Below are 27,955 nucleotides of genomic sequence, written 5' to 3' on the forward strand. Positions count from 1 at the left end.
ATAGCCTGGAGCCTAATGTCCCTTTCTCTCTTGGTCTGAGGCTTAAAGGACTTGCAAATCTCGCAGCAATTGTTGAGATGGGTTTCCCCCAAACAGCGTAAACAGTCCGCGTGCGGATCACTCACTGGCATGGATCGCCTACCAGTGTCGCACGACTTAAAACCCGGGGCGCAGGGCATGCCCCGGCCCAGGCGCTTTGGCTGAACTAAACTAAACTAACTAACTACAGGTACCAACACTGAATGAACAAGCAGTTCTGGGGACAAGCTACAGCAAAGCTGGAGCAGAGCAGTTCCGTCGCACCTTCAATGGCAGCAAGAAGGAACTGAGGGTGGGGAGAGCGCGCAGTGCCCCTTATACTGTACCACGGAGGCACCACTCCAGGGGTCGCTCCCCTACGGGTACTGTCAGGGCAAAAACTTCTGGCACCAGTTCACGTGGCGAGCACGCACACCTATTGTGGAATACAAATGAGCAATCACTCAAAGAAGAATAATTTTAATATGATTTCAAACTGGTTCAGCCTGAGCTCATGTACAGGTGGGGCCCTAGAAAGGATTCCTCCTGGACAGGCAAGAGGCACAAAGGCAGGGTGAGACCTGGAACTGTTTGTACTGCAGACCAACATGCTGTATCTTTGCTGGGATTACAAGACCACATTATCACCTTTCCTAAGCATTACATTTATACAAATAAATCAAGTACAGTAAGATATACTTACAATCTGACACAGACATTTATGCTCATTGACAAGCTTTTCCAGCGATAAGCACTCAATTACATCTGCTTCTGCCAACGCTCCTTCTCGGTCCTGCTTATTTGCCAGCCTAAAGAAAAGATGACCAAAAGTGAGAAGGCAAGTAAAGGCACTTACCACTCTGATCCACAACCAGAGTCAAGCAGGTTAGAGGCCAGTTCAGAAAACAAACTCCATATATATATTTCAGACTAATTTGGGATGGATGGGAGCAGGAAAGAGGGAAAGTAGCGAAAACTAGCTTGTTACTCGTTTAAAAATTATGATTCTGGTGTCCTTATCTACTCAATAAAAAAGCAAGTATTAATCCATACATTTTAAACTTTCAAACAACTACACAAATATCAGTCCACACAATGCACCCATGAATTAGGCAAGTACGTTTTACAAACGGGTAAACAGGCTGAGGGATGAAGTGATTTATTCTGAGGGATGAAGCGATTTATTCAAGGTCACATAGTAAAATCTGTGGCAGTCTCTGTATTAGAACTCAGGACTCCGACTCCTACTCCTGTCCTCATTCCTCTAGATCAGTGCTTCTCAAGCTCTCTGATGTGGGGGACTGGCAATTCTTTTCCCCCCAGTGTGAGCACAGACTGGCAGCCAATGGCTAACGGACCGGCACCAGTCCACAGACCACCACTTTGAGTAACTCTGCTCTAGATCAATGTTTGTCAACCTTTTTGATACCAAGGACTGGCTTGCTGCCTTCCTAAACTGTGTCAGAGAGATCTCAGGAACCAGTGCCGGTCCACAGACTGGTCATTGAGAAACACTGCTCTAGATCATGCTTGAGACCATTCCAGGTCCTCCTACACTCCAGTGTTCCACCTACTGAAGACCCATGACTTGAAATCTAGATGATTGCAGTCAGTCAGGGATAGCTCCAACTCTTACTTCCTCAGTGGAAGAAAACTAATAAGACTCTAGAGAGTCATAACTATTAATAGGAATTATAGTTGTATTACAGCAGTACCCAGCTACTCTCATCTGGACTGAGGTCCTATTGTGCTGGAAGCTGTACAAAGGAAGGCAGTCCTTTCTCCAAAGAGAGTGTACAATCTAAGTCTCAATCCTGCAAGCTGCTCTGCATGGACAGAATCTTGTGTCTGCATGAAGGTGTCCGTAGAATCTGGGGCCCAAAATACATGTAACACCCAAAGTGTGGGGGGCGGGGGGAGGCATACAATCAAAAGCATACAATTGACAAAGCACCTACTACTCTCATCAAATTGGCCTATTTCTTATACACATTGCAGCAAAGAGACGTAGAGGAGAAGGTATATAGGAATCATCATACTGTATCAGACATGATCCATACAATCCAATATCCTGTTTTTAAGAATGGCCAACACCAGATGCTGCAGAGAAGATGCAAGAAATCCCATACTAAGCAGAGGCAAGATAATGAGCCCACATGTAGGTCTTTGTCTTTTTTCTAATAGAGATTGGTGCTTACAACCTGAAAATGGTGTTTTATCTCCATTCTAATTCTCTTTTTGTTACCAGTCACTGTTATATATAGAACAAGATTATTCAGAATTATAAACATCCACTCCCACTTTGAATCTTTCTCAGTCATTGTCACAGGATGTTGTTGCATGGAGTTCAGCAGTCTAATCAGAGGTGTGGAAAAAGTATTTCCTTATAGTAGATTTGAATTTGCCACCTCTTAGTTTAATCGAAGGTCCCTTTGTTCTTATGTTACAAGACAGGGAAAAGACATACTTCATGTAAGGCCTTAAGGATCAACTCAAGGAGGATGTCCTAGGTATACAGGGCAGCAGGGAGGAAGATACAAATATATTTGCATAGGAAGATGATGACCACCGCACTGAAAGACCAAATCCTGTTCAGGAATCACTATTCATGCAGCTTTAGTCAAGGCCCCTTTTACAACCAAAAGCACTTGTAATATTTCCTTTTGGAAAATACTGCAAAATCTGCTGGGGAAGAACATAGAAACCAACCAACTAACAGACTCTGCATGTCCCAAATTTGGGACACTCTCAGAGGCCAAACACTCTTTTGGAAGTATTTCACTTCTCTTGAAATCAGCTTGTGTGACCATAGACTACAAGTATCTGCTTTACCAGCCTATACCTGTCATCTTTCTCCAAAAGCTCCGTTTAGTTTTACCCCATTACCCACCATTTTCTTCCATTAAATGTGCCAACATTACACGTTCATGTGTGTCCATCTTCCCAATACACAAATACTAAAACCTCTTGAAAATTGTAATACTATATAACAGGGATCGACAACCTTTGGCATGCAGCCCGCCAGGGTAAACGCCTTGGCGGGCCGGGCCCATTTGTTTATCTGCCATGTCTGCAGGTTCGGCAGATCGCAGCTCCCACTGGCTGGGGTTCGCCACTCCAAGCCAATGGGGGCTGTGGGAAGCAGTGGCCAGCACATCCCTCAGCCCGCGCCATTTCCTGCAGCCCCCATTGGCTTGGAGCGGCGAAACCCGCCCAGTGGGCGCTGCGATCAGCCGGACCTGCAGACGTGGCAGGTAAACAAACCGGCCCGCCGGGGGGCTTACCCTGGCAGGCCGCGTGCCAAAGGTTGCTGATCCCTGCTATATAATGTGATGTACTTTTCTCAGTTTTACCATAATTGTATCTGAGTGAAACAGTATGCAGAGAAGCATGCTAGAATATTTACTTTGAGCTTTGCAAATAATCCTAACTTTAAATGTTTCAGAAAAAGCATTTATTGAAGAGAGACCTTTTTCTTAGTCGTCTTTTTCCAGATCCATAACTAAGATAAACATGCAATCAGCTGTTTGACAGTTTTCTGAGAAGCCTACAGTCACACAAATAGACTATTGCTTACTACAAAACAAATGCAGAGACGCAGATGTAATCCAAACTATCTTCTGTAAAACAAGACAACAAGAAACAACGCAAGTCACACAAATTCACTGATCATTTTAAAATTTTAATGTTGGAAGATTTCCTAGGTTATTTAGTGAGACTTTAACATGTTAAATTGGCAAATTTTTAAAAAAACAACCACTTATTTAGCTTTTCTTGAATGCCTCTGGTTCCAAAAGGATTGAACAAATAGTCTGATGACATCAATACAACGAATAATAGTTCTCTGAGCAACCACACTGCTATTAAAAGATCGGTGGCAACACGATATGGCATTTTCCCTCCCTTTACCTGTTTTAATTAAAAACTAATAATTCTTGAAACCTTCCACCATGGCAATACTGCTCCTTGGCAAATCTCTTTCAACTGTGAGATTGCCATTTAGCAATATATTTCCCTGGCGTTATTTTCCTCCTCCTGAAAGCGATTGTAACTATCTTTCAGTAAGAAAACTATCTACTGTGCTTGTAGATGATGCAGAACATTTTGGGATACAAGCATAAATCAAAGTAATGTTATTTTGAACTTTCTGTAACTGCTATGATTCTATACTAAATAGAAAACCAGCAACAGCAAAAAACACTGCATAGCAGCAAGAAGTCTGAAAATTACACCCCCCTTTCCTTAATATATTTCATTAAAGATAATTATATTTTGAAATGAGCACCATCAAAAAGTCTTTCACAATCCTCCCATTGTGATGAAATTTGTATATGAATTTTTGAAAAAAAAAACCCCAACAACTGTCACCTCCACAAAGGCAAGACACTACATTTGTTTGTTGTTACATTTGAGGAGCCAAATACCATCTCTCTTTTCTTTTGGAGTTTCCGTCATTGTTACTCACCAAAATACTAGCAGTGCCATAGCCTGTGCTTTGGACCCATTTCATTCCTGACTGGAGAAAGCCAGTGCTTAAGAACTGGTTCAACTGTTGGCAGAAATTGTCAGCACCTCTTTAAGGGCAGGTTGCCAGCTTTTGTTAATCTAAGTACTTTAAAAGCTCCCAATACTGAAGTAATGAGCCTTAGTGGTTATTTTATTCTCAAAAGAATCCATAACACACAAACTATTAAGGAAGCTGTTGCATTGTATAATCACTGCTTAAAAACCATCACTTGCCACTGATAATCTGGTAGTTATCTAGTATCTAATCTTCCATTGCTGGTTAATATTATTCAGGTGGTGGGTATGGCAAGAGAACTTCCCCAGCATCCAGTTACCTCATCTCTCCCTGTCAGCCTAGTTACAGAACTATTCACGTTACTGGAGCTGCACTAGACAGAATTGGCAGATCACCTGGTGAGGGATTAAGAGCAATACGGCTACAGATAGACTCAGCTGCCTTCAATACCATTGATTATAGGGTGTAGCTGGCTTGTTTGCAAACCCACAGAAAAGACAGATGGAGCTACAATCTGGCAATTTAATTCCCATCAGGGAAATGCCAGAGGCAACAGAAAAGCAATAACTTAGAACTACCCACTGCTCTCATATGAGAGTTTCTACAGGGCTCCATTTTGCTCCCACATCTTGTTCAATTGGTGCATAGAGCCAATAATGTTTTCAGCATGCTCAAATGACCCCCAGCTCTATTCCTCTCTTATCCAATCTAGCCAGTGCTATTAAATGCCTTACTCAAGATATGGTGAAGACTGGGAAATGAATGAGGAGCTGAAGTTAAATCCAAGAGAAAATTGCGATGATGCTGGAAGGTTGGGGAAAGTAACCAGGAAATAAGGTGACAATTGCAACTGCTTCCTTAACTGAGGGTGTACATCTACAGTTTGTTACAAGAATTCAGTCTGGAAGTACTGTTGGATCCACAGCATCTCCCATCCACGCCTGGGCCAGAAATTGTGATATGTTTAGACACAGGTCTTGCTGCCATGATTCACCAATTGCCACTTTGAGATTAGATTACTGCAGTGTGCTCTTGATTACTGCATCTTAATTCAAAGTGCACTGAACCTGGTACAGAATGTGACAGCCCTCTTGGACTATGTCTACATTACGATATGGCTATGCCCCTACAGCCGTGACACTAAAAGGCATGCAGCGTAGCTGCTGTTTGTCGGCAGGAGAGCGCTCTCCTGCCGACAAACAACTTCCACCCCGCACAAGCGGTAGCAGCTTTGTCGGCAGAAGCGCTCTCCTTCCAACAAAGCGCTGTTCATACCGGCACTTTTGTTGTTCGGGGGCGGGTGAGTATGTGTTTTTTTTTTAAACACCCCTGAATGACAAAAGTTTTGCCAATGAAGTGCCAGTGTAGACAAACCCTTGGTGAGCATGCACTGTTTTGTATGACACCTGTGCTTTATGATTTGCACTGGTTTCCAGGTGGAGTTTTAACATGACACCCAAAATGACAGACCAATTCTCGCCTCTCACCACACTATTCTAATTGCAGTTGGTGGAGGCATTCAGACAGGATCCCACTGAAAGAAAGGAAATTGTTGGCTGGGTATGGATTCTCCATTAGAAGACCTCAGCTGCGAAGGGCACTCTTTCCTTTCCTTCAAAATAACCCAAATCTGTTGACGTTCAGAGCATGCAAAGTCTATCTTTATACACAAAATTTTGTCATGCAATAAGGACCATTTCTAGCTGGGATTCGGGGGGAGGGGAATACTTATGATTACATCTCTTATTGGTCATTTTCTAATTATTGAGTGGTTACTCCTCTTTCTGTTACAGGTGTGTAGAGACCTTTCATTATACATTAACAAATCTTTAAAATGGTAAATTTTAAATTTGGTTTCCTGTTAATTTTTTCCTTCATTGTGACTGAACATTCGTTTGCTCATAAACAAAAAAGAAATCTCCTCGTAAAGATGAGTGTCAATATCTTAGGCAGAGATTAAGAAAAATATTTAAAGGAACACTAAGCTTTCAATGAAAACAGTTTTTAAACAAATCAACATTCCCCTGATATGCTTGAAACACAGCAGCATTACAAACCTAAAAGTACAACTGACTTGGCTTTCATTGTCCAAGTGCGAGAAGCATAAAAAAAAGTAAACAAAAAGCATAAATGGTGACACGGAACATTGAGTGCATAGGTAGAACAATACTTACAACATATGATTTTTAAATTGAAAGTGCACCCTTTAAATTAAGACCTTTTTCAATTATGTGAAAGTCACCCACTGACTTACTGAATTCTGTCTTAGCCCAGGTTTACACTGGGTTTACATAAAAGATTTTCCGTATAGAGCTATACAGCAAACCCTCCTAGCATAAGATGCGACTTACACCAACACCAGCATGCCTTTGCTGGTTTGGCAAACAAAATGAGCTCTACTTGCACATGCACGGCTATGCCAGTATAACTGCATCTACACTAGGGCTTTTGCCAGTATAAAAAAGGCTGCCAAAAAAAAAAAAACCCAAAATCACCCTCCCCCACCCCCGACATTACTGTACCAGCACAGCGTTTAGTATAATGTGATGCTTTCTCAGGACACTCAGGACTGAGAATCACCTTGTTATCCTGCAGTCATGAAAGAGTCTTTCTTGTGGTAGCTGGTTGTCAGCACCTGTACTCCAATTGCCTTTCACCCACTAAGACAAGGTGGGTGAAGTAATATCTTTTATTGGACCAACAATAAAAAATTACCTCACCCATCTTGTCTCTCTAGTACCCTGGGACCGACACAGCAACAAGTACACTGCTTTCACTCAATCTCTCCCCTCAGGACTCTGCCAGTCCTACTTTACTTTGCAGTTTAACAATAGGTGCATCCAACCCTCAAAACCCCAGGGATAGCTCAGTGGTTTGCGCATTGGCCTACTAAACCCAGGGTTGTGAGTTCAATCCTTGAGGGGGCCAGTTAGGGATCTGGGGGAAAAACTGGGGATTGGTCCTGCTTTGAGCAGGGGGTTGGACTAGATGACCTCCTGAGGTCTCTTCCAACCCTGACATTCTATGAAGACTTTTCCCTGTAGTGTCTATCCCAGGGGTGGGCAAACTACGGCCCGCGGGCCGCATCTGGCCTGTCAGATGTTTTAATCTGACCCTCGAGCTCCCGCAGGGGAGCAGGGTCTGGGGCTTGCCCTGCTCCGGCACTCCAGCCAGAGAATGGGGTCGGGGGCTGGCCCCACTCTGCACATGCCATGGCACCGCATTGCTCCCGGAAGCAGTGGCATGTCCCCCCGAGGCTCCTATGTAGGGGCAGCCAGGGGGCTTCGCACGCTGCCCCCACTCCAAGCACTGCCACCACAGGCAATGGGAGCTGCAGGGGTGGCATCTGTGGATGGAGAAGCGTGCAGAGCTGGCTGGCGATGCCTACACCAGTGGGGAGACATGCTGCTACTTCCAGAAACTGCTTGAGGTAAGCGCCGCCCGGAGCCTGTACCCCTGGCCTCCTCCCAAGCTCCAACCCCCTGTCCCAGCCCTGATCCCCCTCCCACCCTCCGAACCCTCTGTCCCAGCACAGAGCACCCTTCTGCGCCCCAACCTCCTCATCTCCAGCCCCACCCCAGAGCCCACACCCCTAGCAGGAGCCCTCACACCTTCCCACACCCCAACCCCCAATTTCGTGAGCATTCATGGCTCGCCATACAATTTCCATATCCAGAGGTGTCCCTCAGGCCAAAAAGTTTGCCCACCCCTGGTCTAGCCCCTCTGACTAGAACTCACAGTAATTACCAGGTTCACTACTGCAAAGGGAATAGCATACATACAAAAGCTTGTTTGATTCAACGGAGTATCAGCTCTCACGTAACACAGAACTTCAATCAATTTAAAGTGAAAACAAGTATATTAACAAAGTTTAAGATTTAAGTGACAGTGAGCAAGGCTAATAAGAACAACAGGTTACAAATAAAACAAAAGTAGAACATGTTTTCTAGAGACTACAACTCAGCGGCTGCAATCCTTGTCTGAAGCAATCTTATCTCACCTAAGCCTTTTCTGCAGTGTTTCAACCCAGGTTGGTTGAGATCCTGTTTTCATGAATGTAAAACTGCCCAGTTACCCACTCACGTGCAGAATAAAAGAAGGGTCCTGCTTCCTTCCTTTTATGACCCCAAAGTCCATTGTTTTTGTCCCCAGAGTCAGGATGACTCCTTGTGATTTCCTTACTGGGGTGCTGGCTCCAAGGTGTCTTCCATACTCTGGTTTGTTTCACATTCTCCGCCGACCTGTTTTTCCTGTTGACTTTCACATGTAAATAGGACTCTCTGTGTTGACCTTATGCTCAGACAAATTGGTTAGTCTCTAAGGTGCCACAAGTACTCCCTTTCTTTTTGCGAATACAGACTAACCCGGCTGTTACCCTGAAACCTGTGTTGACCTTACAATATTTAATTTACACTGGAGACAGCGATAGTTGAATACACATGATCTGGTCTGGCAGAAGACCTGTTTGTCAACTCTCCCTTGTTATAGACTTTTAAAACATTATGTCAGTATACATACACACAGTTCTTTATATACTCTGAGTACATTCCACCATATTAATGATCAGCATGTCCTCGGCTTTCATTTGCTACCTCACATGATATTCTTTACAGATAAATACTGTGAAAGCAGTGTGTTGGTACAGTGAGTGTGTCAGGGCTGAGAACAGTTGCTGTTACAGAACATGGAACCCTTTGCCAGTTGGATTCTTGGGAACACATATAGACATGACCTTAAAACTAGACTATAAACTATTCAGTGTATCTCCTTATGTGTTTGTGTAGCTCCAAGCACAAGAGACCCATGATCCATGACCCCAAAGCACTACCATATGTACAGGCTAGGAGCTAAACTTTTGCCTAGAGACTGTAGCTCAAGGTGTATTTGCACACATGGCTTCTAAACAAGACAGTGTATGGGGCATTTTGCACAAAAGATATTCTTCAACTGAATGTAAATTGAAAATGGAGGGGTGGGGGAAAGGGAGCGAATAGCATGTGGGAATGACAATCTTGTGAGTGCCACCCTGGGTATGGTAAATAGCTACTACACAACACTACAATGTCCAAAAAGCTGGCAGGAGATGATCTGGTTGCAGGACACCATCTAAAATATTTAGAAAACAGAGGAAGAACAAATGTGAACATTCTTTTATACTAACAGAGAAATAAAATTCTAGCTTCAATGTTAAAGCAGGTCCCGTCTTCATTGACAACCCCTTGAGGAGAATCTAAAAGGTAGCTTCACAGAAATACTATTCTTATACCTAAGTTCAGCCCAGTCAACCAAGGACATCAAATATGAAGAGAAACTTATTTTCCCACACACACTGACTTAAGCCTAGCCATGACAACTAAAAGGAAGGAGACTGCTGAGGACAAGATTTTTTTAAAAAATGGGTACCTAAGTTTAGGCTTCTAAGTCTGTCATTTTGCACCTGAACATCCGGTCTCATTTTCAAAAATGTTGGCCACCCAGCATTTCCCAGTGCACTTCACTTGGAGCTGCTGGATGCTCAGAGCTTTTGTAAACCAGGCCACTGAATCAGGTGCCTAATAGACAAGGGACCCTAACCTTAGGGATCCTCGCTATTTTCCACCTCTTTTCCCACCTCTGCAGCATGGGGAGCAGGTCACTTGTTTTGATCAAGTGAGATATACCCACATAATACTTTCCCTGCCATTACAAGGGCCTTGAGCATTGATACACCTCAGCACCTCCACCTATTCTCTGCCTCTGGAACACGTTGTATCACACTGTAATACTTTGGTCTAATTGGGTTGTTGGATTTAGTGTGCGGCTGCTGGGTGATGTTGGTGACCTGTGACGTGGAAGAAGTCAGACTAGATGATCTGATGGTCCCTTCTGGCCTTAAACTCTGAATATTTGGACAAAGTATTGAGGCTTCTATACCTGGCATAAGTAACAATTACATAAGAAGTGAAATAACTAACTATTTATCTCTGTTGGACAAGGTAAAGATCCAGAGAAGAGGACACAACTGGTGAAGAGAACTGATTAAGATGACACAACCTACAAATGCTTGGAGGGAATAGATTTTTACTGGTAAAGGTTGGCAAACATTGATTTCATTATACACAAATCGATGAAAAAATATTTCCATTGATGATAATCAAAACTTACAGATGGGCAAAGTAAGAAAAATGCTGCTTGAGAATTTAGTTTGAAGTATATTTACTTTGTACACTTTGACATGGGATGCTGACAATTTGGGTTTTAAATGGGTATAAGCTTTAACTTTTTTAATTCAACATGTCATTAAATAATTATCTGACCCCCATAATTTCCCACAGCTGTGAAAATTTAAAATTGATAAAAATAAAAAAAATCTTATAAACAAACACTGATATTATCCACTGAAATAAAAAATAAATGAAAATTGAATTCTGACAAGCCTAAACATGTTCCTGTGTTATCTTTGGACTCAATTTATGAACTGAGTTAAAGACTTAAAATACTGACTGTTGGGGGGCCTACGCTTCCAAACTAGTTTTGTGAATAGGTCGGTGAGCATTCCTCCCCCGCTTCAATGTAGAACTTCAATTCCTGTTCGAGGTGGTTTTTGGTTTTTATTTTGTTTTAAATGAATATTGTACTTCCAGCCTACAAATAATGTGTCTAAGAAGCTAGTCACAGGAACTTTCTGCTATTGGCCAATTATAATAAAATGAACCTCCTCTAACGCAAGGCTGAGTCTCCAACTGGCAGAACCAGATTCCTCAAGAGTAAAGTAACCAGTTTGCTCTTCTACTGTAGTACTACTTGCAAGGAGTCAGCTTTTCATACCACAGCTCTCCGAGATGCACCCTCCAGATGATTATTTAAGAACCAGGAGGAGCAGGCATGCAGAAACTGTTTAACAGAAAGGCACTCAAGACACATTACTTAAGCAAATGGTCAAAATCATACTTTTCAGGATATGCTGAATTTCACCCTTAGAAGTAGGATTCCAGCACCGAAGAACAAAACAAAACAAAAGACGACTGCCACCAGCACAGCATTATAAGGTAAACAGTTGGTTTTATTTTGCATTAACAGTTGCAAATATTACAGAAACAGTTTGCAGTACAGTTTAAAATGAAATAACTAAGTGTGAAGATACACAAATAGTGGCTGTCTCCCCTGCTCAGAATTTGACAGTGCTACTAGTAAATATGCTCTCAACAATTCTACTGCTCTTGTATATGGATGCTAATTTGTGAGACAAGTTTTAATGCATAAATGTATTTTTCTGGAAGTGTGCCAGAATTACCTTAAAGGAAAGGACTTGCTTTTAATTTTTCAAGTCAGTAGAATCGTTTATTAGGAAGGTTCATGTTTTAAAACTGCGAGAGGCGTACATCAAAACATACCTGAAGTGATAAACCAGCAGAGTGCTTCACTCACAGTTTGTCAAATTAAGTTTACCAAGTGAAAAACTGCATACACAGAAGAGCACGCTTATTTTATTTTAATTTTATATTAAGATACTTGGGTTTCTTTTAAGATTGCATATTAACATATTTACTTCTGCATATGTTAAAGTCAAAGCACTAAAACTTTTAGATCAATTAGGATTTTTATGATGACTAGAGCTTTTGAACTTTATTTGAAGAGTCATGGGAAAGGGAGCGTTTGCGTACATTTAGTAGTACTGACATCATGCATCTGGCATTTAAGAAAAGTATTGCTGATACACAGACGAGCATTCAGTAAAAAGTTCTGTTCACCTATAGGCAAAATCTGAATGTCTCATAATAATACAAAATAACTTACTCCTTGATTTGCCTATTTCTAAAATTTAAGACACCTGAGCCACAGAAACATGAATGCTACATGTTTCTGAAATCCAACAGATGGTTTAGTGGATTAATCCAAATATGGAAAAAGGACACTTTCACATTAATGGCATGTTGCACATTTCCATATTTATATCTGAAGCTCCATCATACATGAAAAAATTTTACAAAACCAATTTTACTCTTCTCTGTTTTTTTGCCCGTCTCTCAGCTTGGCTCAAGATCTAGTGATTTTCTGCATAAGCACAATGCTGCAATGTAAATACTGAAGGGGTTTACTGACTCCTATCTTGCCAATGGATTTTCTTTAAGTAGTATCTTAAAAACATTTCTATGTGGAATAATTTTTGTAAAAGCCTGTGACTGCGGAACCTAAAATTTTGGACCCAATTTGACCTCAAGATAAATCATGTATTGCCTTCAAATGTGATTCTCTCTAATTGATTCTAAAGCCTTTGTACTTCCCAAAATTCTAAAATACTGCCCATCAAAAACCATGAACAGTGAAGGGTACCACAAATTCAGAAAATGTACAGTATCAGAAATGCTAGCAATAGCAGAAGTAATTCAATAGGAATGGCTTTCCATGAGCAACAGTGGTTTCATTTAGAGATCACAGGTACTGGTCTCTCTCTCCCCTCCGCCAAGGTAGTGTATTAACCAAGATTCTTACCATATGTAATGGGAAAAACAAAGGAGAGGTACGTGCACGTGTATGCACAGAGGAGATCTGATCATAACAGTGATCTGCAAAGGAAAAGCAAGTCGGTTATGCTTTTCTGCACTTCATGGTATATAGAGGCAGCCTGAATTTATTACTTGTATTAATAATTCATAATTAAAATAAATGCATTTATGTATTTATTTTTAAAAAGGTGTTCAATTTGGTTTTGTTGTTGTTTATAACGTTAGAAATTCTGGTCTTCTCTACCTTGTTCTTCCTGCAAGGCCATATGGACAACTAATAGAATGACTTACTCCTACTAATACCAAGAAAGTGAAACCTCAGCAATTAAGACAGGAAAGGATTTTTATTCCCTGTTTACACTGTGTTTTTCATTTATGCCTATTTAACTCAAACACCTGGCCTAGAGTTGAGAGAAAAGATTTCTTTAGATTCCACATCCCTTCCCCTTCAACTAAGGGCTTAGTAAGTTCCCCTGCAATTTTTTAGTCTTCCAATGAAATCTCTGGCAAAGTCATGGAAGACAAGACTATATTGATGGTATTTCTAACATAAAACAAACATACAAAAACTCACACTTTCAGTCCTCCTTATATATTATTATGACAGAACTAGAAAGCAAGCCTCCTTTGATTCCCATCTCCTCTCTTTGCAGAACACCTTTAACAGATATTAACCAAGCAAAATATTACAAAATTAAACTAGCTAATCTAAAATTGATTTTTAGCTATAAGTAGTCTCCTACCTTCTATTTCCAAAATAACAGACTCAGTTTACAGTATGTTCTGGATTTGTTGAGAAGTGTGACAGTCACATAATCCACCAGTGCTTTTTTTCTACTTACCAATAAATTGGCACTGGTATTTCTTTCTCAAATACAGTGAATTATACTACTTTACCTCTCAAACTGGGCCTTCTGTACCTTCACTTTTAAAGCAGAACTCCCCTTTTAAAATAGTGAGTTACCCTGAAAAACTGGTTTCAGAGTAACAGCCGTGTTAGTCTGTATTTGCAAAAAGAAAAGGAGTACTTGTGGCACCTTAGAGACTAACCAATTTATTTGAGCATAAGCTTCCGTGAGCTACAGCTCACTTCATCGGATGCATACCCAATGAAAAACTGGTGGCATGATATGCCTTGAAGTAAAGTGCTGCAGTACCATCCACCTGCTACGGGGATGGAATGAAGAGTTTGTATACATGCATTTGGAAGGAGATTAAAGAGAATCAACTTTATCCAATTCAAGATTCCCCCCAGCCAACTCCACCACCTCTAAGTATAGGATATACTTAGAAATATAGTAATCTTTCTATGTGTTAGTTTTATTTGTAGCCATTTCTAGTGCAGCTCCTTTCTTAGGCTACCACTTGAAGTAATCATGCTAATGACAATTCTAACTCTTGTTTCACTTAGAACAACTTACCCTGTGAATCATTCCTGCCTCACTTCTGAATCCTATTCCTATTTACTGGGAGTGTTTTCTCAAAGCTCTCCACCCTGTACTATTTGAATCATGACTCATGACTTTGAATCAAACAGGCTCTATCCAGAGAGAACTCTGAGTTCAACACAAGGATTCCAAACTTCAGGCTGAAGGGCAGACAGTCAGACAATAGATTGTAACTGGTATTTTCCTATGTCTATGCACAGGATTTAAACTATATGTAAACATGTTATAAAGGAGAAGGAACTGGAAACCTTTCACAGACAAAAGACTGAAGACTAAATAATCCAGCTCTAGCCTTGTAGGAATTGGGTAATTGGATATAAAGCCTTTCACCTGTAGCTCATTGGATTCTATTTGACCCAGATCATACCAAGAGCTAGTTGGGTAGCCAATGTAAAGAGAATTGGTGGGTTTAGTCTACTTCCTCATATAACTGTGCCCATAAAAAAAAAAACTTGTCAGCTTTGTTAGCAGTAGCATCTCAGGGGCCATGGGTTGGTTCATCATGAAGGTTTAAGATCTCTCTCACCCGCAAAGGCAGAGCAGTACAGAAAGTTACACTACTACTGCCTCTGCTATACTGCACTTGGATAGAGAACTTCATTGTGGAGTCAGCATACAGTTGATGTGTGCTCTTTGCACAGTGCCCTTCTTTTGATAAAAATACTGAAAGTTGTCTGGAAAGCTCTCTCACACGACAGTAAAGCTCTGTTTCATGGTTACAATATCAGCATTCTGGTCTGGCAGCTGTGAAATGGGACCAAGCACTAGTTGGCACTCTACAGAGTAAATTTTTAGTCTCCAGTTGTATAAGTCAGGAGAGCAAGCCTTGAATGGTCTGGGTAGCTACTAGATGCTACAGAAATTAAATGCATTGATTTCACCCATCTCCCATGCTACCCGGTTTTATTGCCCTCGAAGTATAGCAGTGGCTGAGCTTCCAAAATAGTCACCACTGCAGCGGAGGTTTGCCTAATTTTCATTGGGGGAGTTTTGTGATTTGCAGTTGTGGTATTATATTTGCAACAATCAAGTAAAGGTGCAGCTACTCCATTTTGTAGCCACAAATGAACTGAAAAAAGGTCAGCATCTCCATTACTCATTTTGAAAACCCTGCCAGTTTTTTTTAAAAGGGGCAATGACAACATTAAGACATTTTTAAAGTTAGGATATTAGCTATGGTAAAAGCCACGTTAGAAACTTTAAAAAGCTCCATTCTGGTTTCTAATTAAGTTTATCCACTCCCATTACAAGCTTGCCTGTTTTGGCAGTTAGTAAAAGGGTGGTTTGTCAGTCTGGACTTCCAGGTGCAGTGTACATTTAACAGCAAGAGGCCATCTCCAGGCTGTTAGTGTTGAGTTCTGGTAGTCCATACTGCATGCACTTCACTTTCCATTACCCAAAGAAACAGTGAGATACAGCACAAATGCTATCTTTATGCGTGGGAATTGTGATTATTATTATTATGGCAATGTTTAAAATAAAGGATCCAGAACTTGCAGGTTCTAATCCAAATCCTGGTTTTGCCAATGACTCAATGTGTACAAGATACTTCACTTCTTATCTCAGTTTCCCCAACTGTAAATAGAGGCAATAAGATGTTTACGTCACAGGAACATGTGGAGAATCAGCTGGTATACAGCACTTTGAAGGCATAAAAGCTTACACAGACTATAACTCACAACAGCCACCATTTCTTCCCATTCCACTAATGTTAGTGCTTCAGCCCATTCTCGACCCTGTACTATCTCAGCTGCTCACAATCCCCTCCTCCACCCAACATCTCAAGGCTAGCAATCTACAGTAATTCTCATGCTTCCCAGAACATAATGGCTTCACAAAATTCTGCAGTTCCCTCTCCTGGAGTTTACCAGTCCCTCAGAAATCCTAAAATCCTTACCATTATGTCCAAAGAAAATCACTTTTTTCCCTGTCTGTCACATCCAGAACCTCCCAAACCCCCCTCAGACAACCCCCTCATTAATACCACTAGCCCTTCCAGCTCTTAAAGCTTGTTCCTTGTTTTCCCCTCAAACCTGTCCTCTACTCCGACTCCCAGTTTGACACACTGCACCCAATACCATCACTTTTCCTCAAAACCTACTCATGCTAATTGCCAAGTATCTAAATACACCCCTCTCTGCTTATAGCAGAGTCCTGTTCCAGGCACCCTCTATCAACAACCCTATAAGGAGTCAGTGGCAGAGCCTACCTGCAGCAAGCTAGAACAACTGTATGGACAAATAGCCCCCAAAGCACTCGCTCTAGTATGATCCCAATTCCTTTGTGCCAGTTGGATGTTACATTCTTAACGCAAGCCTCAAGCATCAGCATTTTTAACGTAAGCATTATTGCCCGCTACTGGTTACTTTTTCAACACAATGGACAACGATGTTGCACTATAAATATGCAGTGCAGTTTAACACACTATAGCAACCTTCAGTATATAAAGCCTGTCATAGCGAGTATGTTTTTTCAGGCTGAACAACCTTCACAGAGTCCCTCTGTTTGCTACATTCCTTTTATTGCACAACATATAACACACACACACACACACACACACAGATACCCAGAGCGTTTATCGTGAATAATTCATTTTTTACAATATGCACAAATGCAGCAGTGTTTTAAAAATAGAAGCTGGTCTAACTGGACTGAATTTGGCATAGAAACAGAAAATGTGACCCGTTCCAATAAAATTTAAGAATAGCTATTTTTCCATGAACATCAGCTCGTTTAACATTTTAAAGCAGTGACTTTTTTTAAGAGAGGAAATATTCATCAAGCCTGCTTACCATTTTATAAACAAAAAAATTAGCTTGAATATCCCGTAAGCAAGGTGTTTTAAAATAAAAAAAGAAAACCTATACATGCACTTAATTTTTCTTCTGTATCTACTTTAATGCAGCATTTGGGATAACGTCACTGAAAGATTCTACAGAAAAATGTTGAAAGCATAACAATTTTTTCTCCAATTTTGTGAGAAAATACACAAGCAAAGCTGCTGAACAAACTGAAAATTCAGATCTAATATAATTTTTCCCATGTGGAGCAAAAGTATTTTAACTATAGGCATTTCAGATGTTGCACATCTCACTGAGCCTATTCTTGCACTACTAATATGAGACACCTAAGAATGACGACTTGGACTCTAGACCACAGTACACTCTTAAAACTTTGCTCCCAGTCACTGTGCTCAAAAGTGACTGTCATGCAGGGTTCTTCTCTCATATAGTCTATAGCGTTGTTTCTGAACACAGTTGTAATATAGCTTGGAACCATGTTAGAAATGGATACCAACTGTGTTTACAGCCATTTAAGGCTGCACTGTTTGACTGAAAATACTGAGCACTTACACCGCTTGTTTTGAGCCACAGCATAAATGAGACTACCAGCAATTACACAATCTGCCTATCCCCCACTTCAACTTGTCAACTGTATTTACCTGAAACTTCTGACTCTGCATTTTTCTTAGTTCCCAACACACTGACAAGCTTAATTGGCAAGCAGTGTTTGCAGGCAGGGACTAGGCTGTTAGGATGTAAGATATGGAACTAAGTTTCAATTGCTTACATTCCATTCCCACTAAGACTAAAGTAAAAGCACAAAGTCGTCCAATTATTAATAGCTATTTAAAGTGTTTTCCTCTTAACTTTGTGAGTTTAATATTTGAACACTAATTGCTCAGTCTGTGAGTGCATGGGGAAAGATAGGAGACTGATATTCTGAATATTCCAGTACACAGTCCCAGGACATTCATACACTATCACTATATTTTCCCATAAAGAAGTGTGCGTTCGCCAATTTGAAGATAATGTCACTCAAATACTTGGAAACTAAGTAGACAGTTGTTTAAAGATATACAAAACACATACAAAATCCAAAAACAGTGTTTTTCTGCTATTGCATGTTTACACTAACAGTTGGCAGCCAACTTTTAATATGGTTATAACTGGTTTTGAAGGGGTAACATGGTGACTGCTTGTTTTAAAGTTTTCCAACAATTAACTGCAAATCATTCAGCTTCACAAAAGCTCTATCTTGCCACCCCATTACCATCAATGGTGTGCCCTTATAACTTGCCTTTTAATTATAGGCTTCTTAAATCATACTAAATTAACACGGGTCAACAGACGTGTTAGGTTATGCTAAAACAGATTTTCAGGTCACTTCTCTGAAGTTTTATTCAGCACTCCCGATTACTTTCACATGCCCCAATCTGAACTTTCCCTGGAGCAGTCTAAATGGTGCCAAGCAATTCTGAAACATTTCAAAAGAATGTTATCTCTAACAAATCACATGTCTTCTACTATGGGCAGATGTACAGTAAGTTTAGCAATGCTAAGGAATTATTGTAACATGAATACATCATGCAAGGGTTTCTTTGCTTTGAGCAAAATAATGTTTTCCAGTAGATTAACAGGCTTGCCTGAACTTAAGTCTCTGTACATTACCAAAACACTGACACTGGTGGATTTGTTGGCTCTTAGAAAATTATTACATTGTATCACAAAAAACTATAAGATAGCAGCAAAAACCAAGAAAAAACAAAGAGAGCAGGGGGAGATTACCAATGCTAGGATACAGTATCTATCTTTTCTCCAATTAGTTATGGCCCGCAGCAAAAAGTCTTAACACAGTTTACATTTATTGTTGGGTTTGATTTCCTGTTAAATCTTCCTGTGGACAGGCATATTTAACTTTGTTGGAAATATATTCCCAAGCGTTTAGTTTCATAACTTTTCATTATGCATAAATGTATTTAGGGACCTTAAGTGTAGACTAGGGATCAGAGAAACTACAACTGTACTATTATTTAAGGTGTTCACACTACTGTGTAAATATGTACAAAAGGTATGTTGCATACTGACAATGTATAGGAATCACTCCTTCGCTGTCATTACGTGTGTCACTACTTCGATGATATATAAACATACTGAACTTGATTGTTAAAGATCTTCACTTTTTTTTAAAAAACATCAGTATATTAAAAAGTTATCCTATCACCACCAAAAAAACAGCCAAAATGGCACGACATTCCACTAGTTTACACTTACTAACTGTGGAGGCAACTCTTTGCGCAGTAACTCTAAGCAATTTTGAATTATTTGAAGTTTATAGAGTTGAATCTTGGCAGTATGATGGTGAACTCTGATAACGTTTTTAAAGCCCTTCTGTAATGTAACTTGCTTCATATATTCTAATGTGTTCTGATCTAATTGGTGAAGTTCATCTGAAGATTAACCTTGTGCAAAAGGTAGACTTCAGTTAAGAGAGGTAGGAAATTTTCAAGATAGGATGCAGTTGAACTCCCCCTATTAAGTCCATAGGAAGGGAGATGTAGTGTCCCAGTCTGCACAAATCCTCCATTTTTGCCACTAGTGAGAAGTTTATCCTAAAGGTAAAGGTAACAGAGAGTAAACCTACCAAAATGCTAACTGTTAGAACATTTGGATCATCTCTGTAGACGCAATGAAAAGGATTTCAGAGCCAAACAACAGACCATGACTGTAGTCATGGTACTGTGTATAATTATGTAAGGACCAGTGAACAGTTTACAATAAGTTTTCATCATTTATCCTTTGTCACAGCAGGCAGTAATGACCTCTATAGCTAAGGACGCACAGAAGTTGATTTTACAACCCCATTATCACATGCTCCTCTCTTCCTTCAGTCTTTACCTCTTACTTTGAAATTTTCCATTCTTGCTTTTTGCCAAATGGTAAGTTTTTTGGAAAATTTGAGCAAAACATTAGTCATTTTTGAGTTCAAGGAGAGTGGGGGAGTGTTGTGTTTTTCTTCAATGCACATGATGAGAAATTTCTACTAGCCAAACTTTAATAAAAACAGTACTACAGCACTAGTTGGTTGATATCTGAGTTGACATTCCAAATGTACATACCTGTTTTGCTGACTAGACCTATGGTTCCTGATCATTCACAGAAAAGATTATAAACATAATTTAATCCAGAAGTGATCTACCCTTCGTAATTTGTTGCTCTGTTACATCTAATGTAGACGTATTACATTGACAACTCGTTATCCTGATAGACAAAGCAGCAGTTTGGAATCAAAATGAACAAATTTAGACATTAAAGAAAATCCTAACTTTGTTTAGATTAGATATAAACAATTTATTTTCCATTTTATATGTAGAATATATTTCCCATTCAACATATAAAGAATTTGTTAAAGAAAGCACTGAAAAGTCACTAACTTCACATTTAATGATGCTTGTGTAATTTACACTCCCAAGTGCAGTTATCTTCGGTTTATAATTTTAATATATTCCTCCTGTCTCAGATCTAGTATAATCAGAGTCATGTTGTAGATGTCCTCTGGAAAAATGTTTGGGCTGACTAAAGCTTTGAGACATTAAAATGAATTTTACACTAGTAGCTCCAAATATAAGGTCATCAGGTACTATACAACTTTCTCGTATTATACTGTACTTGCACAAAAATCCTGAACTAGACAGTTACCCCAAGTCCTATTCCAGAGCAGTAGCTGGGAACGGAGATTCTACTGCAAAAACAATCCCATCAATTATTTTCTCCTTTGATGGGGGGGGTGAGGGGTAGGAAGAGAAGAAGGCTTAACAGCAGTAGCACTGAAACAGCCACAAAAATGTCACTACATTAAAACATGTCAATTCCACATTTGAGATACCAGCCCATACAAGGTTTTTCACCACCCTGTTTAAGACTACCACTATTTGAAAGCCCCCATGAGTCTGTGAGCCAGCAATAAGCACAAGCAACACAAGCAGCCATCTGGGGCTCTGCTCTATGTAATGACCCGTACAGTATAACATTTAACTAAATACTTTAAAACTATTGCACACCAAAAAGACAGTGTAAGCTAAACATTCAAAGAAAGCTTCACTCCAAGAGTGCTGTTTTGTTAAAGTTGCGTCATCAGACATTGGTTTCATTCCCTTTCAAAATCCTGTGTTCGTAACTTTGAGGTTCTACTGTAATTCTAATAAAGGCAGAGAAAACCTTCCAACTACATTACTATGAATGCTGTATGCACCAAATACAACTTACAGAACAATAAAGGAATTTTAAAAGTAGCTACCCTTAGTTTAACTATACAGGCCTTGGAGGGGAGTTTGGGGGGGGCAGAGATTTCTAAACCATGTTAAACAAAAGGCCTAAAATAGCTTTTCCAAACAAAAATATTTCACTTTTAAAGGTCTAGCTTATAACATCCCAGGACTAGAAATTAAGGGCTGTGATGCCCATTGGGAAGCTGAGAATGGTATAAAACTCCTGTTCTAATCCTGCAAATTCAGAGCTATGCTAGTAGGAATTTCACCTCACACTCCAAGAATTCATATTAAAACGTAAATTATTTAATAATTTTTTTCAAACCATTTTTTTTTTCAAACATGCCCTACCTTCATTTTCTAATCCATTTTAATTTCTAGATACCAAATCATAAAACTACTGCTGTCCCAGGACTGAACAGCCCATCTTGGGCTTCAGGCCAGTGTACATTTGGGGAGTAAATTCTGCACTAAAAAGGCTGGGATATGCTCTTAACTAGCACCTGTTTGATGCAAGTCAAAGGCTTGCGGTTTTATGTTAACTGCAATTTATTGAATAGCTGTAATCACCAGATACAAGGTTTATTTAGTCAGATGCTCATATTCTCCCATTTGCTGCTTCTTTGACATCTTATCTCTGTGCACAGGAATAGCTCTCTGCCATCTGCATAGCCAGTTTGCGTGCAGATAATTGCTAAACAGGGATTTTGTTGTTGTTGTTACATTTAGGATTACAGTGACTTCAACTCATAAGGAAAGACAAAGTTAGCCTGCTGTTCCTTGCACGACGGAAAAAATGAAAGACCGCCTTCAAGAACTTAAACTGCGAGCAAAAGAACTGCAGCTAGCTGAAGAGAACAGCTGTGCGCCTGGGGTGAAGGAAGACTACCAAGTAGAGTTTGAACAGCAAGCTATTATTTATGAGAAAGAGCCCATAACTGAGAGGCACCTAAATGAAATCCAGAGACTTCAGGACGAGATTAGTAACTTGGCAGAGGACGTTCAAAAGTTTGGTCAGCAGCAGAAAAACCTCATGTCCTCAATGAGAAGGTTTAGTGTTATTAAAAAGGAGTCCAACATTACAAGAGAAATAAAAATTCAAGCAGAGCATGTAAGTAAATGCTTGGATGAACTGTCAAAAACAGTGAAGAAGTCCGAAAGCGAACACGGGCCATCTTCCGCCATTGCAAGAATCCTTACATCTCAGCATGCGTTCCTTTTCCTGCGTTTCCAAAACACCATGCTTTCATACAATGATGCTATAACAGCCAAGCAGGAGAAATGCAAGACATTCATTGTCCGCCAGCTTGACGTGGTTGGGAAAGAGGTCTCCGAGGAAGAAGTGAACGATATGCTTCAACAAGGAAAATGGGAGATTTTCAATGAAAATCTGCTAACTGAAGTCAAAATCACTAAAGCTCAACTATCAGAGATTGAACAAAGACACAAAGAATTGGTCAATCTGGAGAACCATATCAAAGACTTGAAGGAATTTTTTATCCAGATCTCGCTTCTGGTGGAGGAACAAGGAGAAATTATCAACAACATTGAAATGGGTGTAAACAATACTCAAGATTATGTTCAAACATCAAGAGAGAAGTTTAGACTTGCAGCCAGGTATAGAAAGAGAAACCTTTGTAAAGCAATATGTTGCTGGTGTTGTCCACGCTGCAGATAACAAAAAGGGATGATTCTCAAATTTTGCAGGCTACCATTTTGCCAGTAGAACTTTTGAAGCAGCTCTGTGGGTTCCATTTATACTTCAGTTTGTTTCTGCTTACTCTCCCCACCTCGAGAGCTCTTTCCTTTTACTTCTGTGCATCTCACACTAAAAAAAAAAAAAATCCTATCTGTGCCCCTGCAAGTGGCTTTTCCTGGCAGAACTAGAGAAGTAGTACCTAGGGATTCTCAGCAGTTTTTCTGCTTCTGCTAGGCTGTGGTACAAGTGTTACATTGGAAACACAGATGAAGTGGAAAGATCACCTTTTCTGATCCTACCAACCCAGAGTAATCCTGCTTTACAAGAGGTTGTCCAGTAGAGCTGGTGGGTTATCACAGTGACCAGCGTGATATAAAGGCAAGGTCATAGGAGGTTCCACCAGTGGTGCTGGGAAATATTAACAGTATTGCTAACACCAAACATTCAGAAGTCATGTGTCGGGCCCCAAAAACCCTGAGACTGGCTTAGTTATGTTTTTTAAAAACAAAATAAGTTTAAGGTTATTTTTATTTGCATTCTGGTTTTTGAGCCTTCAGCTTGCATCTGAGTCATGTTTTCAGGCTTTTCTCAGCAACTATGAGGCAAGCAATTTTTTTTTATTTTTTTTTTTTTTAATTTGCAAGCTGAGATATCTATTTAATCACTTTTCTCCAGGAACTGAGGCTTTAAATTAAAACATCATATACAGCTAGAATCGTGGTAAAAATCACAAGTGTTGCCAACTGGAGAGGGGAACCACGCACATTTCTCCGTTTATAAAATGTATGAATTATATTTCTGTCCAGAGTGAATGTATGTGTCTATGATGTGTAATTAATGTGTCTATATCTTAACTATTTAAATATAAGGACTGAACCAAACAATTCTAAATTAGTAAGGTAACCACTGCTTTTTGAAAGTGTGAATTAGAGAAATATAGAAACCTCATTCAATGACGGGTTATACTGTCTATACTTTATTCTATTCAAGACTTTCCCTCTCCCCATCCCCACACAGAGATCATTATCCCATAGTTCCTATTTAGGAAGGTGGGTATTTAGAACATACCAGTAAGCTTCCAACTTAAATTAGTCAGCTTTTCAGTCTTCAGTTAGTTAAAAATCTCAAATTACTAGCACTTCAAGACAAGTATTTCTTAAATTAAATTAACCTGTAGAGTTGCCAGTTTAGGTTGGACATATTCCTGGAGGTTTCATCACATGATAAACTTTAATTAAAGATTAATCTTTAATTCCTGGAGACTCCGGGACAAACCTGAAGAGTTGGCAATCCTACGCTAGAAGCAGTCAGAGCAGCAGAACTGAACTTTCATCAAATATGCAAGTACATGAATATTTCCATATAAAACTACACTGAGAATGTTACAGTGGCAATAAATACAACAGCAAGACCATGAAAAAAGCATTCCATGTGCTGGGATACCAAAATACAGCACTGTGGACTCAAAAAAAAAAAAAAAAAAAAAAAGTATATTCCCTGATGTAGCCAAAGTGACATGAATTAATTCTCCTTTTTAAACCTCAGAATCTATATCCCAAGATTTTCAACTTCTTACAAATTAATTTTTAAAAAAGTCTGAATTTGCCTTTTAAAACTAGGTTTACGATTGAACAATCGGACATTACCTCTTCATCCACTGCAAACCTGCAATGGAGTCCAGCCCAGAGATGGTTGCAAAGATTAGATTGGAGCCCAGTGCAGAGGCCCCAAGGCAGCTTTTCTCTTTTGTATCAGTTCCCCTCAAGACAGATTGGTGGTTGGATACCCTCCAGGCCCCACTTGCACCAGGCCTCAGCCATGTTCCTCTCATCCTTTTATCTGTTCTCTTTACTTCCCCTTACCTTGTTTCTTCTTTTAAGCATATTTGCCTTTCAATTTTTAATTTTGTTTTGCTCTTTGTGGTGTTTTTGTTCCCCCCTCCCATCCTGCCTAAAGAGCTATGTGCTGTGGTGCTTGAGTCCCTGGGGGCCACAAGCAGCTAAGATGAGAAGCAAAGCTTGAGCTAGCTGAGCCTGCAGCCTTAGACATTTAAGCTGCTCCCAAGGACAGCTGCATTAGGAAGGCAGGAAGCGAAGAAAAATTACTTTTGAGAGGCAGCCCATTGCTTTCCCTGCAGCAGAAGTATTTCCGCAGTGGGAAGAAGTAGGTGGATCTAGAGTGCTTCATACCATCTACATCCCCACTGCTGTCTCCCTCCTCTGCTCAAGGTCCCATTTGGAATAGCATTGCACCCTCCAGCTTTCAAAATGCTGGCCTGCTGCGATTCTAACTGAGAATGCCGACAGAACGGAGATAAATTAGTTCAGGAAAAACCTGGAAACATTTCCAAACCTCCATGGGGCATGCTGAATCCAAGCAAATCTAGACACATTCAGAGTGGTCAGATCAAAGCCTACTGAAATTCTGAGAAACTGGATTTGCTAGTTTTCTCTGATAATTATGCTAGAATCCCATGCAGTCACTACTGGTGCTAATAAACCCACACAGAGAACTACTAAACTAATTCTAAAAGCTTACATTGAGCTTAGAAATATAATGGAGCAACTCCCCACTCCAAATTTCAATTATAATCCAAACTAACCTGTGCTAAAGCATTATCAGAACCTTGGATTCCAAAGTAATTCTTAACAGAAAGATTCTTTGAATTCCTCCTTTTGACACTAATGCACAATCCGTCGAGATTTCATGTAAAGGCTGTGATTATAGCAAGCAACTTCTATAAAATACAGACCTACATTTTAAAAGCAAACAGCTATTTGGGGTGCTCAATTTGACACACCTGAGTGGGGCCTAACTTCCAGAAGGTCTTTCTGAAAATCAGGCCTCTTTAAACAAGTCTCAAGTTCAACAACTGCAAACTGGGACATCCAAAAACATCAGTGAAAACACAGTCTAAGTGGGCTAAGAGCTCTCTCTCTCTCTATATATATATATACACACACACACACACACACGTGGTGCATCAGCGTTAAGGGAATATTTATCAAGCTGAGTTTCAGGCACAACAAGCACAAGAACTTTTTTTTCCCCTTCCAAAAGCTTTCTACTAAAGCAGAACCTTCTATGGTGGTGGTTTTCAAACTGTGGATCGCAACCCAGTACTGGGTCGCGGAATGGAAGGCACTGAGTCGTGGCGGTTCTGGTCAGCAGCAACAACCAGGCCGTTAGAAGTCCCATCAGGAGTGCTGCCCATCTAAGACAGGCTAGTCCCTACCTGTTCCGACACCCCGCTGCACCCCGGCAGTGGCCAGCAGCAGGTTCAGCTCCTAGGCGGGGGAGCCAAGGGGCTCCACGCACTGCCTCTGCCCTGAGCACGGCAGGCGAGAGCCACGCGGAGCTGCTTGTGCGCCTCCACCTAGGAACCGAACCTTCTGCTGGCCGCTTCCAGGGCGCAGCGTGGTCTGCGGTGCCAGGACAGGCAGGAAGTCTGCCTCTGCATCCCGGCTGTGCCACTGACCAGGAGCCGCCGGAAGTAAGCCTGCGCTTCAACCCCACACCCCAATCCCCTGCCCTGAACCCCCTCAAACCAAGAGCCCCCTCGTGCACCCCAAACCACTCAGCCCCAGCCCCACCCGAGTCTGCATCCCCAGCCTAGAGCCCTGACTCCCTCCTGCACCCCAACGCCATGCCCCAGCCCAGAGCCCTCTCCCAAACTCCTCATCCCGAGCTCCGTTGGGTCACAGGCATCAATAATTTTCTTCAACTGGTTCATCAGAAAAAAAGTTTGAAAACCACTGTTCTATGGTATATTGTGTACACCCTATATAGCCACTTTGGCTTCGGAAGAGTTAAGTGGGAACAAGCCAGCAGACAGACAGACAGACAGAGAGAGCGCGAGCGCGCACTGCCATGGCTAATATGCTACTAACATGCACCATTCCCTGTGGCTTTTTTTCTGTACCTGAATGGGAGGGAAACTATGACGAAAGTTCAAGAAACCCTGCCTAAAATATTATTCTAATGAAATGCACATTTTAACAAACACCACCTGTTTCCACAAAATCCCATGTTTTATAGATGTACATATTGCATTCTTATCTGTGAAAGAAATGTGTTACCAGTCCAGCTCTTCCTGCTAACACTTAGGGATGTTTAATAAAACACCGTTTACTTCAAAGGAAAAAACGCTTCTATTTTTTAATATGGAATAAAGCCCAGGTTTTCAACAATAGTTATGAAAATAATTTTCCATCTAGGAGGAAGTAAATAGTGAAAGAATTTTGTTTCTGCTGTCCTTATTAGAACACAACAAGACAGACAAATATATAATATATTGCCAAGGTTTTGAGAGGAAAGAAAAAAAACAAGCACAGGGCTCAAAATGTGTAGAGATCCCTGGTCATATTTTGTCAAGCAAAGGCTGCTATTAATTGATGAAAGTAGAACGTATATAGACATTGTGAGACTTTGATGTGGATTGTTTATGTTGGTTAGCCAAGGTGCTTGAAGTATATGTGCGCAACTAATACAAACACAAGATCTTGTTAGGGCAGTTTACTAGAACATAAAATGGGCTTTCTATAGCCGCAGAGTTATATAGAAACGCTAACAGACAAGGAAAATACATTTTGGTTAGAAAAGTGCGTTAGATAGTCATGACTGTGTTATGCGACTATTTGATACATTAGCCGCTACAGTCCCTCATTAACAAAATAGATCGCAGAAAAGAAAAATAACTTTCTGCCTTGAAAATACAACATTTCCCCTTGCCCT

The 27,955-nt window shown here is 40.5% G+C and overlaps 2 protein-coding genes across 13 annotated transcripts in view; one reads left to right on the plus strand and one right to left on the minus strand.

Annotated features, from left to right (window-relative positions):
- The window catches only part of ARL13B (ADP ribosylation factor like GTPase 13B), an 81,290-nt gene that overhangs the window by 31,347 nt on the left and 21,988 nt on the right, over positions 1 to 27,955 (minus strand). For all 12 annotated transcript variants that reach the window (XM_043538477.1, XM_037907084.2, XM_037907037.2 and 9 more), the window contains one exon: positions 722 to 827. In XM_043538477.1, coding sequence (XP_043394412.1) covers positions 722 to 827 — 106 coding nt within the window. The remainder of the gene's footprint in view (positions 1 to 721; positions 828 to 27,955) is intronic.
- Positions 11,263 to 27,749, plus strand: STX19 (syntaxin 19). The gene is made up of 2 exons (XM_027820018.3): positions 11,263 to 11,568; positions 22,252 to 27,749. The coding sequence occupies exon 2, from the start codon at positions 22,319 to 22,321 to the stop codon at positions 23,198 to 23,200; it is 882 nt and encodes a 293-aa protein (XP_027675819.1). The 5' UTR covers positions 11,263 to 11,568; positions 22,252 to 22,318; the 3' UTR covers positions 23,201 to 27,749.

Source organism: Chelonia mydas, chromosome 1 (genome assembly GCF_015237465.2).
Source record: "Chelonia mydas isolate rCheMyd1 chromosome 1, rCheMyd1.pri.v2, whole genome shotgun sequence".
Lineage (NCBI taxonomy): Eukaryota > Metazoa > Chordata > Testudines > Cheloniidae > Chelonia > Chelonia mydas.